Raw genomic sequence first — 13,371 nt, 5'->3', positions numbered from 1 at the left:
AGAGAATACTATGAAAACCTATATGCTAACAAGCTGGGAAACCTAGGAGAAATGGACAACTTCCTAGAAAAATACAACCTTCCAAGACTGACCCAGGAAGAAACAGAAAATCTAAACAGACCGATTACCAGAAACGAAATTGAAGTGGTAATCAAAAAACTACCAAAGAACAAAACCCCCGGGCCAGATGGAGTTACCTCGGAATTTTATCAGACATACAGGGAGGACATAATATCCATTCTCCTTAGAGTTTTCCAAAAAATAGAGGAGGAGGGGATACTCCCAAACTCATTCTATGAAGCTAACATCACTCTAATACCAAAACCAGGCAAAGACCCCACCAAAAAAGAAAACTACAGACCAATATCCCTGATGAACATAGATGCAAAAATACTCAACAAAATATTAGCAAACCGAATTCAAAAATACATCAAAAGGATCATACACCATGACCAAGTGGGATTCATCCCAGGGATGCAAGGATGGTACAACATTCGAAAGTCCATCAACATCATCCACCACATCAACAAAAAGAAAGACAAAAACCACATGATCTTCTCCATAGATGCTGAAAAAGCATTTGACAAAGTTCAACATCCATTCATGATAAAAACTCTCAGCAAAATGGGAATAGAGGGCAAGTACCTCAACATAATAAAGGCCATCTATGGTAAACCCACAGCCAACATTATATTGAACAGCGAGAAGCTGAAAGCATTTCCTCTGAGATCGGGAACTAGAGAGGGATGCCCACTCTCCCCACTGTCATTTAACATAGTACTGAAGGTCCTAGCCACGGCAATCAGACAAAACAAAGAAATACAAGGAATCCAGATTGGTAAAGAAGAAGTTAAACTGTCACTATTTGCAGATGACATGATACTGTACATAAAAATCCCTAAAGACTCCACCCCAAAACTACTAGAACTGATATCAGAATACAGCAAAGTTGCAGGATACAAAATCAACACACAGAAATCTGTGGTTTTCCTATACACTAACAATGAACCAAAAGAAAGAGAAATCAGGAAAACAACTCCATTCACAATTGCATTAAAAAAAAAATACCTAGGAATAAACCTAACCAAGGAAGTGAAAGACTTATACTCTGAAAACTACAAGTCATTCTTAAGAGAAATTAAAAGGAACACTAACAGATGGAAACTCATCCCATGCTTGTGGGTAGGAAGAATTAATATCATCAAAATGGCCATCCTGCCCAAAGCAATATACAGATTTGATGCAATCCCTATCAAATTACCAGCAACATTCTTCAATGAACTGGAACAAATAATTCAAAAATTCATATGGAAACACCAGAAACTCCGAATAGCCAAAGCAATCCTGAGAAAGAAGAATAAAGTAGGGGGGATCTCACCCCCCAACTTCAAGCTCTACTATAAAGCCATAGTAATCAAGACAATATGGTACTGGCACAAGAGCAGAGCCACAGACCAATGGAACAGACTAGAGAATCCAGACATTAACCCAGACATATATGGTCAATTAATATTTGATAAAGGAGCCATGGACATACAATGGCGAAATGACAGTCTCTTCAACAGATGGTGCTGGCAAAACTGGACAGCTACATGTAGGAGAATGAAACTGGACCATCGTCTAACCCCATATATAAAAGTAAACTCAAAGTGGATCAAAGACCTGAATGTAAGTCATGAAACCATAAAACTCTTGGAAGAAAACACAGGCAAATACCTCTTAGACATAAACATGAGTGACCTCTTCTTGAATATATCTCCCCGGGCAAGGAAAACAACAGCAAAGATGAATAAGTGGGACTATATTAAGCTGAAAAGCTTCTGTACAGCAAAAGACATCATCAATAGAACAAAAAGGATCCCTACAGTATGGGAGAATACATTTGAAAATGACACATCCGATAAAGGCTTGACGTCCAGAATATATAAAGAGCTCACACGCCTCAACAAACAAAAAACAAATAACCCAATTAAAAAATGGGCAGAGGAACTGAATAGACAGTTCTCCAAAAAAGAAATACAGATGGCCAACAGACACATGAAAAGATGCTCCACATCGCTAATTATCAGAGAAATGCAAATTAAAACTACAATGAGGTATCACCTCACACCAGTAAGGATGGCTGCCATCCAAAAGACAAAAAACAACAAATGTTGGCGAGGCTGTGGAGAAAGGGGAACCCTCCTACACTGCTGGTGGGAATGTAAGTTAGTTCAACCATTGTGGAAAGCAGTATGGAGGTACATCAAAATGCTCAAAACAGACCTACCATTTGACCCAGGAATTGCACTCCTAGGAATTTACCCTAAGAATGCAGCAATCAAGTATGAGAAAGATCAGTGCACCCCTATGTTTATCGCAGCACTATTTACAATAGCCAAGAATTGGAAGCAACCTAAATGTCCATCGATAGATGAATGGATAAAGAAGATGTGGTACATATACACAATGGAATACTACTCAGCCATAAGAAAAGGGCAAATCCAACCATTTGCAGCAACATGGATGGAGCTGGAGGGTATTATGCTCAGTGAAACAAGCCAAGCGGAGAAAGAGAAATACCAAATGATTTCACTTATCTGTGGAATATAAGAACAAAGGAAAAACTGAAGGAACAAAAACAGCAGCAGAATCACATAACTCAAGAATGGACTAACAGGTACCAAAGGGAAAGGGATTGAGGAGGATGGGTCGGTGTGGAGGGATGGGGGGGAGAGGTAGGGGGGTATTAAGATTAGCATGCATGGGGGGGTAGGAGAAAAGGGAGGGCTGTACAACACAGAGAAGGCAAGTAGTGATTCTACAACATTTTACTATGCTGATGGACAGTGACTGTAAAGGGGTTTATAGGGGGGACCTGGTATAGGGGAGAGCCTAGCAAACATAATATTTGTCATGTAAGTGTAGATTAGTGATACCAACAACAACAACAAAAAAAAAGGGCAGTTCCTGTGTGGTAACCTCCAATGAGTTCTACACAAGAGTATATAGGGCATATAAGAGTGTTGGCAAAGGGTCTGTTTGTGTTTATACAGAGGATCAAAGCCTAATTGGGCTACTCCGAAAATGAACTAAGATACGATATGAAAAAGAACTTCCAACATCAGCACTCTCTGGAAGACTCATGCCAGTAGATGATCATCAAAAAACTCCAACAAAGATCCACGCACTGCTACAGCTGTAGATGCACTCATCCCATCAGTTCCTGGACTTGCCATGGGAATGAGGAAGGAGATATCTAAGCTGGCCTGTGCATACAGTAAAACAACAAATTTGACTGGAACTATACTGTTGGAACTCAATCAAGAATTAGGAGAAGTGCAAATTATACCCCTCCAAAATCTTACAACTACAGACTACTTACTGTTAAAAGAACATAAGGGATGTGAACATTCCCCAGGAATGGGTTGTTTTAATTTGTCTGATTTCTCTCAGACTGTTCAAGTTCAGTTGGACAATATCCACCATATCATAGATAAGTTTTCACAAATGCCTAAGGTGCCTAACTGGTTTTCTTGGTTTCACTGGAGATGGCTGGTAATTACAGGTATGCTTTGGTTATGTAACTATACTCCTATTATGTTAATGTGTGTGTGCAATTTAAGTAGTAGCTTAAAACCTATACATGCTGAAGTTACTCTACAAGAAGATATGTCAAAGAAATAATCAATCTTCCCATGTTTTCTGCCACCTGCTACTTCTATAGCTTTTCTTCTTCCTTCCTAATTACAACCCTTAAATAGAATTCGTGCCTCATATCAAATTTACTGAGTATCATAATTCTTCCAAGTGGTAAAGATACCTCAAGACAAATGCTGGGCATAGAAGCTACAGGGCATAAATATGCAAAGAAATAAAAAGCTAACCATTTCAAACAATAAGGCTTCTCTCTCACTTACCAACTTTACATTTCCCTGTATGGCCCCGGAAAATGACTGGTTAGCCAGAGACGGGTAAGATTCCTCAAGGGAGGAACAACCTAAGACAGGTACAGTCACAGGGGCGTCATCAGGTGAGAAATTGGGGATCAACAGAGGTGAGGCTTAGAACCTAACCTCCCGTGTTTTGAGAGAAATCTTCTGCATCCATGGTTGTTTTGTTGCCCTTGTCTAGCTTGGATTAATACTTAGTCTATAGGCATAGACCTGATCATCTACATTTGCCCTCTTACATCACTAAATTATGTTTTCTACCTTTATCTTGTATCTACCTACCACTTCAGCATTTTATTAAAAATAATAATAATAAAGAGAGAAATGTGGTATCCACATATAAATCAAGTATAAAAATCAAATGAGTATTCATATGTGAACTGACTGTTTATAGTTCATGATGCATGAGCAAAACCAAAAGTTTCTGTGATGAGTGCCCTTGTGCTGTTCAGTATGTAACTTATTCACTATGTAAGAATTTGTTCTCCATGTAAGAACTTGTTTGTTATGCCTCAGAAGATTGGAGACTGATGAAAATTAGGCTTGGGGTGGATTAATGATTGTGCATTGAGCACTGACTCCCCTATACAGAATTTTATTGTTGTTAACAACCATTTGATCAATAAATATGAGCGATGCCCTCACAAAAAAAAAAAAGTATACACTTCCAATGGTAAAATAATAAGTAACTGGGATGTAATGAATATAGTCAAGATATTGTAACAGCTTGGTAATGGTGATAGCTGGTACCTAGAATTGTCATGTATATAAATGTTGAATCACTATGTTGTACACCTGAAACTAATGTAATGTAATACTGTGTATCAACTACCCTTCAATTAAAAAAAAGGAAAGAAATTACTCTTTCCATATATGGGCAAACCTCCTCCACAAATTAACAACCATTGCTGTTTAAAAAGATTCTAAACTAGGGGATATTCTCAAGGGTTCCTAGGTGAGGCCAACGTCTTGGGAGAGCCCAGCAAATCAGATTTTTGACAACGGAGAAGAGATAACATATATCTCTGACCAATTGTTGCCATAGTGATAAGCCATTTTTTTCCATATCCCCAAAATTTTAATAGAAGACATAACATTTTAGTGAAACCTTTTGAGTTCTTAGTAACAAACTTAGATTTTCTTAAAATACTAGGCAAGTCAAACACAACCCAATATATACAGCCTGTGAAAGTTATAAAGAATAACATACCTAAGATCCTGGACACTCTCACCAAGTTTTTCCAAAAGAAATTTTATATCTTCACTGATATCTTCATCATCGTACTTCTGCTGCTCCAAGTTCTCCAACTGTTTCAGAACTTTGCACTGAATCATAGCCAGAGCATATTCTTGGCGAGTTTCTCTTTCAGTTGAGTTTTCTAAAAAGTTCTGGGTTAGACAAAGACATAGTAAGAAACTATATAATTTATCAAGACATGTTCGCAGATGTCTGCACTTTCTTTTATACTCTGTTCTCCTATATCCTCAGGTTAACCATCACCTTTAAGTGGATGATTAAATCACAAATCCTTACTCCTTTCCTGAGCATCTGTCCTATATCAAAGTATACATCTGATTTCCTTGCTTACTTACTGGCTTCCCAAATATTTTAAATTTTTGTCCAAGACAAGCCTCAAAACCCTGAACAGGTTCAGAATTAAATCCCTCACAGTCCTGGCAGCCTTAAGAAAGAACAAAAAAGCTGGCAGCATCACATTTTCTGATTTCAAACTAAACTACAAAGGGAGAGTAATCAAAATGGTATAGAACTGGCATAAAATACACCAATGAAACAGAACACAGAGCCCAGATAGAAATCCCCATATATACAGTGAAGTAATGTCTGACAAGGGAGCCAAAAATATTCAATGGGGAAAGGACAGTCTTGTCCATATATGGCATTAGGAAAACTGGATAACCATGTACAGAAAAATAAAATTGGACCCTTACCTTACACCACTCACCAAAATTAACTCAAAATGCATTAATAAACATAAGACCTAAAACCTAGAAAAAAAGATGGCAGAAAACCTCCACTCCTTGACATTAGTCTCATCATTGATTTTTTTGGTATGACACCAAAAGCACAGGCAACAAAAGCAAAAATCAAAAAGTGGAGATGGATTCAGGATGGTGGCATGAGAGGTGAGACAGAGAACTCGTCTGAAAACCACATATTGTAAGAAAATATACTTAATACAACTAACCCTAAAACAGCAACAAGAAAAAAGGCTGCACCAGACTGCAAACAGAGCTCACAAACAGAGCAGACCTCACGAAGCTGGGTAACCTACGAAATCCTTAATCCTGTGGGACCCAAGCCATTCCCCCACCCCAGCTCACCGGCGGGAGGAAGAGAAACAGAACAGGGAGGGGAGAAACCCTAGAACTGCTGAACTTCCAATCTTCTAGTCCTGGAGGTCTGCTCTGGAGCACAAACCTGCATTGTGTGGTGCTCTGGAGATTGGTAGGGCTGGGGAGCTGGGACAGGTGGAGTGCTTGAGAGATTGAGATAAAGGAAAGGCAGGCTGTCTAAGAGGCTTCCTAGCAGAGGGAGAGCTACTGAAGGGGCAGGGTTTGCACGGAGCTTGCTGCACAGGAGAAGGGAGAGCTGGACAAGGTTGTTTGGGAGTACTCTGCCCAGAAGGTTGGGAACTTTGAGGAGCTTCAGGCACTCCATCCCCCTGGTTGGCTACTCAGTTCCGAGGCCCCCCACTGCATGCAGCCTGCTGACCTTCCTCCTAGCCTACCAGCACCAGCTTGTAAACCTGGAGTCACTGCGCTGGCATTAGGCCAGCCAGAGGGAGGGCCTGCCTACAAAAGCTAGACATGCAAAGAACAGAGGCTTACACATGTGTGCTCGGCCCACTGGCTCTGACACTGGAGACAGGCACTGCAGCTGGGAAACAGGTAAAAGCTCTTTCCTCCCGCCAGGCATCAGTGCCGCTCCCCTACTACCCCTAACCTCACTCTAGGGGCTGAGGAGCTCCAGAGACTGGAGCTGCTGGGCACTAAAGGGCACCACACAGAAATATGAAACATCAAAAGAACATGGTTCAGACCAAAATCTCACAAACCCCAGAAAAAGGGCCAAATGAAAATGAAACTGAACTCACCAATCTTCCCAAAAGAGAGTTAGGAGGAAAAATCATAAACATGCATATGGAGGTACAGAAAAATATTCAAGAACTCAGGAATGAATTTAAGACAGAGATTCAATCATTAAGAAATTCCATATCTGAAATGAAACATACAATGGAGGTATTTAAAAGAAATTAGATGTAGTAGAAGAGATGGTAAATAGAATAGAAATTAGAGAAGAGGAATACAAAGAAGCTGAGGCACAGAGAGAAAAAAGAATCTCTAAGAATGAAAGAATATTGAGAAAACTGTGTGACCAATCCAAACAGAACAATATATACATTACAGGAGTACCAGAAAAGAAGACAGAGAGAAAGGGACAGAAAGTGTCATTGAGGAGGTAATTGCTTAAAACTTCTCCAGTCTGGGAAAGAAGATAGTCTCTCAAGCCATGGAGGTACACAGATCACCCAACACAAGGGACCCAAGGAGGACAACATCAAGACATAAAATAATTAAAATGGCAAAGATCAAGGAAAAAGACAGATATTTAAAGACAGTTAGAGAGAGGGAAAAAATATCATATGCAAAGGAAAAGCCATCAGGCTATCATCAGATATCTCAACAGAAACCTTACAGGCCAGAAGGGAGTGCATTGATATATTTCCTGCAATGAAGTAGAAGGGCCTTGAACCAAGATTATCATTTAAATTTGAAGGAGGGATTAAACAATTTTCAGATAAGCAAAAGCTGAGAGAATTTACCTCCAACAAACCAGCTCTACAGTGCATTTTGGAGAGACTCCTATAGATGGAAGTATTCTTAAGCTAAATAGATGTCACCCAAGGGATAGACAAAGAGTATTCATAACATACAAAGAATGGGAAGAGGAAGAAAAAGAAAAAGGAGGAAAAGAAATAAAAGAACCTTTAGGTTGTATTTGTAATACATAGGAAGTGAGTTAAATTTGACAAATAGTAAGGGAATTACCCTTGAAACTTTGGTAACCACGAATCTAAAGCCTGCAATGGCAATAAGAATATACTTATCGATAATCACCCTAAATGCAAATGGTCTGAATGCACCAATCAAAAGACACAGAGTCACTCAATGGATAAAAAAAAATAAGACGTGCCTATACGCTGCCTAAAAGAGATACCCAAAGACATACACAGACTGAAAGTAAAGGGATGGAAAAAGATATTTCATGCAACTAATAGGGAGAAAAAAGCAGGAGTTGCAGTACTTGTATCAGACAAAATAGATTCAAAACAAAGAAAGTCACAAGAGACAAAGAAGGACATTACATAATGATAAAGGGGTCAGTCCAACAAAGGATAAAACTATTATAAATATCTATGCACCCAACACAGGATCACCTACATATGTGAAACAACTGCTAAGAGAATTAAAGGGGAAATAGAATGCTATGCATTCATTTTAGGAGACTTCAACACACCACACACTCCAAGGACAGATCAACCAGACAGAAAACAAGTAAAAAGACAAGAGGCACTGAACAATGTATGAGAAGAGATGAACCTAACAGACATCTACAGAACACTCCATTCAAAAGCAACAGGATATACATTCTTCTCAAGTGCACATGAAACATTTTCAAGAATAGATGATATACTGGGCCAGAAAAGAACCTCAGTAAATTCAAAAAGATTGAAATTATACCAACCAGATTCTCAGATCACAAAGGTTTGAAACTAAAAAAAAATTACTCAAAGAAAAGGAAAAAGCACACAAAAACATGGAGGCTTAATAACATGCTCCTAAATAACCAATGGATCAATAACCAAATAAAAACAGAGATCAAGCAATATATGGAGAAAAATGACAATAATTGAACACCACAAAATCTGTGGGATGCAGCAAAGGCAGAGCTAAAAGGGAAATACATCATAATATAGACCTACCTCAGGAAAGAAGAACAATCCCAAATGAACAGTCTAAACTCACAATTAATGAAACTAGAAAAGGAAGAACAAATGAGGCCCAAAGTCAGTAGAAGGAGGGACATAATATAGATTAGAGCAGAAATACATAAAATTGAGAAGAATAAAACAATAGAAAGAATAAATGAAATCAGGAGCTGGTTCTTTGAAGAAATAAACAAAATAAATAAACCCCTAGCCAGACTTATCAAGAAAAAAAGAGAGTCTACACACATTAACAGAATCAGAAATGACAGAGGAAAAATCACTACAGACACCACAGAAATACAAAGAATTATGAGAGAATACTACAAAAAATGATATGGTATCAAACAGGATAACCAAGAAGAAATGGACAACTTCTAGAAAAATACAACCTTCCAAGGCTGACCCAGGAAGAAACAGAAAATCTGAATAGACCAATTACCAGCAAAGAAATTGAACTGGAAATCAAAAAACTAACCTAAGAACAAAAACCCTAGACCACATGGTTTTACTGTTGAATTTTATGAAACATTTAGTGAAGATATAATACCCATCCTACTTAAAGTTTTCCAAAAAGTAGAAGAGGAGGGACTATTCCCAAACTCATTATATGAGGCCAACATCACCCTTATACCAAAACCAGGCAAAGACACCACAAAAAAAGAAAATCACAGACCAATATCCCTGATGAATACAGATATAAAAATACTCAAGAAAATATTAGCAAACCGAATTAAAAAAATATCAAAAAGATCATCCATCATGATCAAGTGGGACACATCCCAGAGATGCAAGGATGGCACAACATTCGAAAATCCATCAACATCATCCACTACATCAACAAAAAGAAGGACAAAAACCACATGATCATCTCCATAGATGCTGAAAAAGCATTTGACAAAATTCAACATCCATTCCTGATAAAAACTCACAACAAAATGAGCAAGTACCTCAACATAATAAAGGCCATATATGACAAACACAGAGCCAACATTATACTTAACAGTGAGAAGCTGACAGCTTTTCCTTTAAGATTGGGAACAAGTCAAGGATGCCCATTCTCCCAACTTTTATTCAACATAGTTCTGGAGGTCCTGGCCACAGCAATCAGACAACACAAAGAAATAAAAGGTATCCATATAGGCAAGGAAGAAGTCAAACTGTCCCGGTTTGCAGATGACATGATATTGTACATAAAAAATCCTAAAGAATCCACTCCAAAACTACTAGATCTAATATCTGAATTCAGTAAAGTTGCAGGATACAAAATTAATTCACAGAAATCTGTTGCATTCCTATACACTAATGATGAACTAGCAGAAAGAGAAATCAGGAAAACAATCCCAACAAAAAGAATAAAATACCTAGGAATAAACCTAACCAATGAAGTGAGAGACTTATACTCTGAAAACTACAAGACACTCATGAGAGAAATTAAAGAAGAAACCAATAAATGGAAACACACCCCGTGCTCATGTATAGGAAGAATTAATATTGTCAAAATGGCCATCCTGCCTAAAGAAATCTATAGATTCAATGCAATCCCTATCAAAATCCCAAGCAAATAGTTCTAAAATTCATATGGAACAACAAAAGACCCCAATTTGCCAAAGCAATCCTGAAAAGGAAGAATAAAGTGGGGGGAATTAAGCTCCCTGACTTCGAGCTCTACTACAAAGCCACAGTAATCAAGACAATTTGGTACTGGCACAAGAACAGACCCATAGACCAATGGAACAGACTAGAGAGCCCAGAGATAAATCCAAGCATATATGGTCAATTAATATATGATAAAGGAGACGTGGACATACAATGGGGAAATGACAGCCTCTTTAACAGCTGATGTATGCAAAACTAGAGAGCTACATGTAAGAGAATGAAACTGGATTATTGTCTCACCCCATACACAAAAGTAAACTCAAAATGGATCAAAGACCTGAATGTAAGTCATGAAACCATAAAACTCTTAGAAAAAAATTTAGGCAAAAATCTCTTGGACATAAACACGAGCAACTTTCTCATGAACCTATCTCACAGTGCAATGGAAACAAAAGCAAAAATGAACAAGTGGGATTATATTAACCTAAAAAGCTTATGTACAGCAAAGGATACCATCAGTAGGACAAAAAGACATCCTACAGTATGGGAGAATATATTCATAAATGACAGATCCGATAACGGGTTGACATCCAAATTATATAAAGAGCTCATGCACCTCAACAAACAAAAAGCAAATAAGCCAATTAAAAAATGGGCAGAGGATCTGAACAGACACCTCCCCAAAGAAGAAATTCCGATGGCCAACAGACACATGAAAAGATGCTCCACATCGCTAATCATCAGAGAAATGCAAATTAAAACCACAATGAGAAATCACTTCACACCAGTTAGGATGGCCAACATCCAAAAGACAAACAACAAATGCTGGCGAGGGTGTGGAGAAAGGGGAACCCTCCTACACTGCTGGTGGGAATGTAAACTAGTTCAACCATTGTGGAAAGCAATATAGAGGTTCCTCAGAAAACTAAAAATAGAAATAGCATTTGACCCAGGAATTCCACTTCTAGGAACTGACACTAAGAATGCAACAGCCCAGTTTGAAAAAGACATATGCACCCCTATGTTTATTGTAGCACTATTTACTATAGCCAAGATATGGAAGCAACCTAAGTGTCCATCAGTAGGTGAATTGATAAAGAAGATATGGTACATATACACAATGGAATATTTTTCAGCCATAAGAAGAAAACAAATCCTACCATTTGCAACAACATGGATGGAGCTAGAGGGTATTATGCTGAGTGAAATAATCCAGCTGGAGAAAGAAAAGTATCAAATGATTTCACTTATCTGTGGAGTATAAGAACAAAGAAGAAACGGAAGGAACTAAACAGCAGCAGACTCACAGAACCTACGAATGGACTAACAGCTACCAAAGGGAAAGGAATGGGGAGGTTGAGTGGGAAGGGAGGAATAAGGGGAAAAAAGGAGCATTCCTATTAGCACACATAATGTGGTGGGGTGTGGGGGACATGGGAAGGCAGTATAACACAGAGAAGACAAGTAATGATTCTATAGCATCTGAGTATGCTGATGAACAGTGACTGTAATGGGGTATGTGATAGGGACTTGATAATAGAGGGAGTCTAGTAACCATAATGTTGTTCATGTAACTGTACATTAACAATACCAAAATAAAAAATAAAAATAAATCAACAATGAAGTATATCAAACTAAAAAAAAAGTCTGCAGAGAAAAAGAAAGAACAAACAAAACAAATGGTATCCTACAGAATGGGAGAAAATATTTGGAAACCATGTACCTGATAAGAGGTTAATATCCAAAATATATAAAACTCATATAACTCACTAACATAAAAACAAGCCAATTAAAATATGGGCAAAGGATTACAATCTGAAGTCACACAAACAGCTAACAGGTACATGAAAATATGCTCAACATCACTGCCAGGGAAATGCAAATCAAATCACAGTGAAATATCACCTTACACCTGTTAGGATGGCTATTCTCAAAAAATAAAAGATAATTGTTGGTGAGGATGTGGAGAAAAGGGAACATTTTTACACTGCTGATGGGAATGTGAACTGGTGCAGCCATTATGGAAAACAGTATGGAGGTTCCTCAAAAAATTAAATACAGAAATTGTGTATGATCCATCCATTCCACTTCTGGGTATTTGTGAAAAAGAAATGAAAACAGGATATCAAGGAGATATCTACACTCCCATGTTTATTGCAGCATTATATATAACAGATAAGATATGGGAAAAACCTTAGTGTTCATTGAGGGATGAATCTATTAAGAAAATGGGATGTATATATGCACAATATATATTACTCAGCCTTAAAAAAGAACAAAATTTTGCTATTTACAACATGGATGGGCCTTCAAGGCATTATGCTAAGTGAAATAAGTCAGATTAAGACAAATACTGTATGATCTCACTTACATGTGGAACCTAAAAGAAAAAAAATTTTGATTTAAAAAAAAAAAAGATCATATAATACAGAGAACAGACTGGTGTTTGCCAGAGGCAGGAGTCAGGGGTGGGCAAAATGGATAACAGGAATGAAAAAGTACAAACTTCCAGTTATAAAATAAATAAGTCCTGGGAATGTTGTGTGCAACATGGTGACTACAGCTAGTAATACAGCATTGCATACTTGAAAGTTGCCAAGATATCTTGAAAGTTTTCATCACAAGAAAAAACATGTTTTTAACATTTTTAAGTGTGGTGATGAGTGTTAACTAGACTTACTGTGGTGATCATTTCATAATACATACAAACACTGAATCATTATGTTTTATCCCTAAAAACTAATAAAAACATCAATTATTTCTCAACTTTAAGAAAAGAATAAAGGTAAACTAAAACTATTTGAAAAATAAGATAGTGACCAGCAGACATA

The 13,371-nt window shown here is 37.7% G+C and overlaps 1 protein-coding gene across 6 annotated transcripts in view; it reads right to left on the bottom strand.

Moving 5' to 3' along the window:
* Window positions 1–13,371, bottom strand: part of ATP6V1H (ATPase H+ transporting V1 subunit H) — a 180,372-nt gene that overhangs the window by 99,588 nt on the left and 67,413 nt on the right. For all 6 annotated transcript variants that reach the window (XM_036919132.2, XM_036919126.2, XM_036919127.2 and 3 more), the window contains exon 10: window positions 5,143–5,321. In XM_036919132.2, coding sequence (XP_036775027.1) covers window positions 5,143–5,321 — 179 coding nt within the window. The remainder of the gene's footprint in view (window positions 1–5,142; window positions 5,322–13,371) is intronic.

The sequence above is a fragment of the Manis pentadactyla genome, chromosome 3 (assembly GCF_030020395.1).
Source record: "Manis pentadactyla isolate mManPen7 chromosome 3, mManPen7.hap1, whole genome shotgun sequence".
Classification (NCBI taxonomy): domain Eukaryota; kingdom Metazoa; phylum Chordata; class Mammalia; order Pholidota; family Manidae; genus Manis; species Manis pentadactyla.
This window is presented reverse-complemented; position numbering and strand designations above follow the sequence as displayed.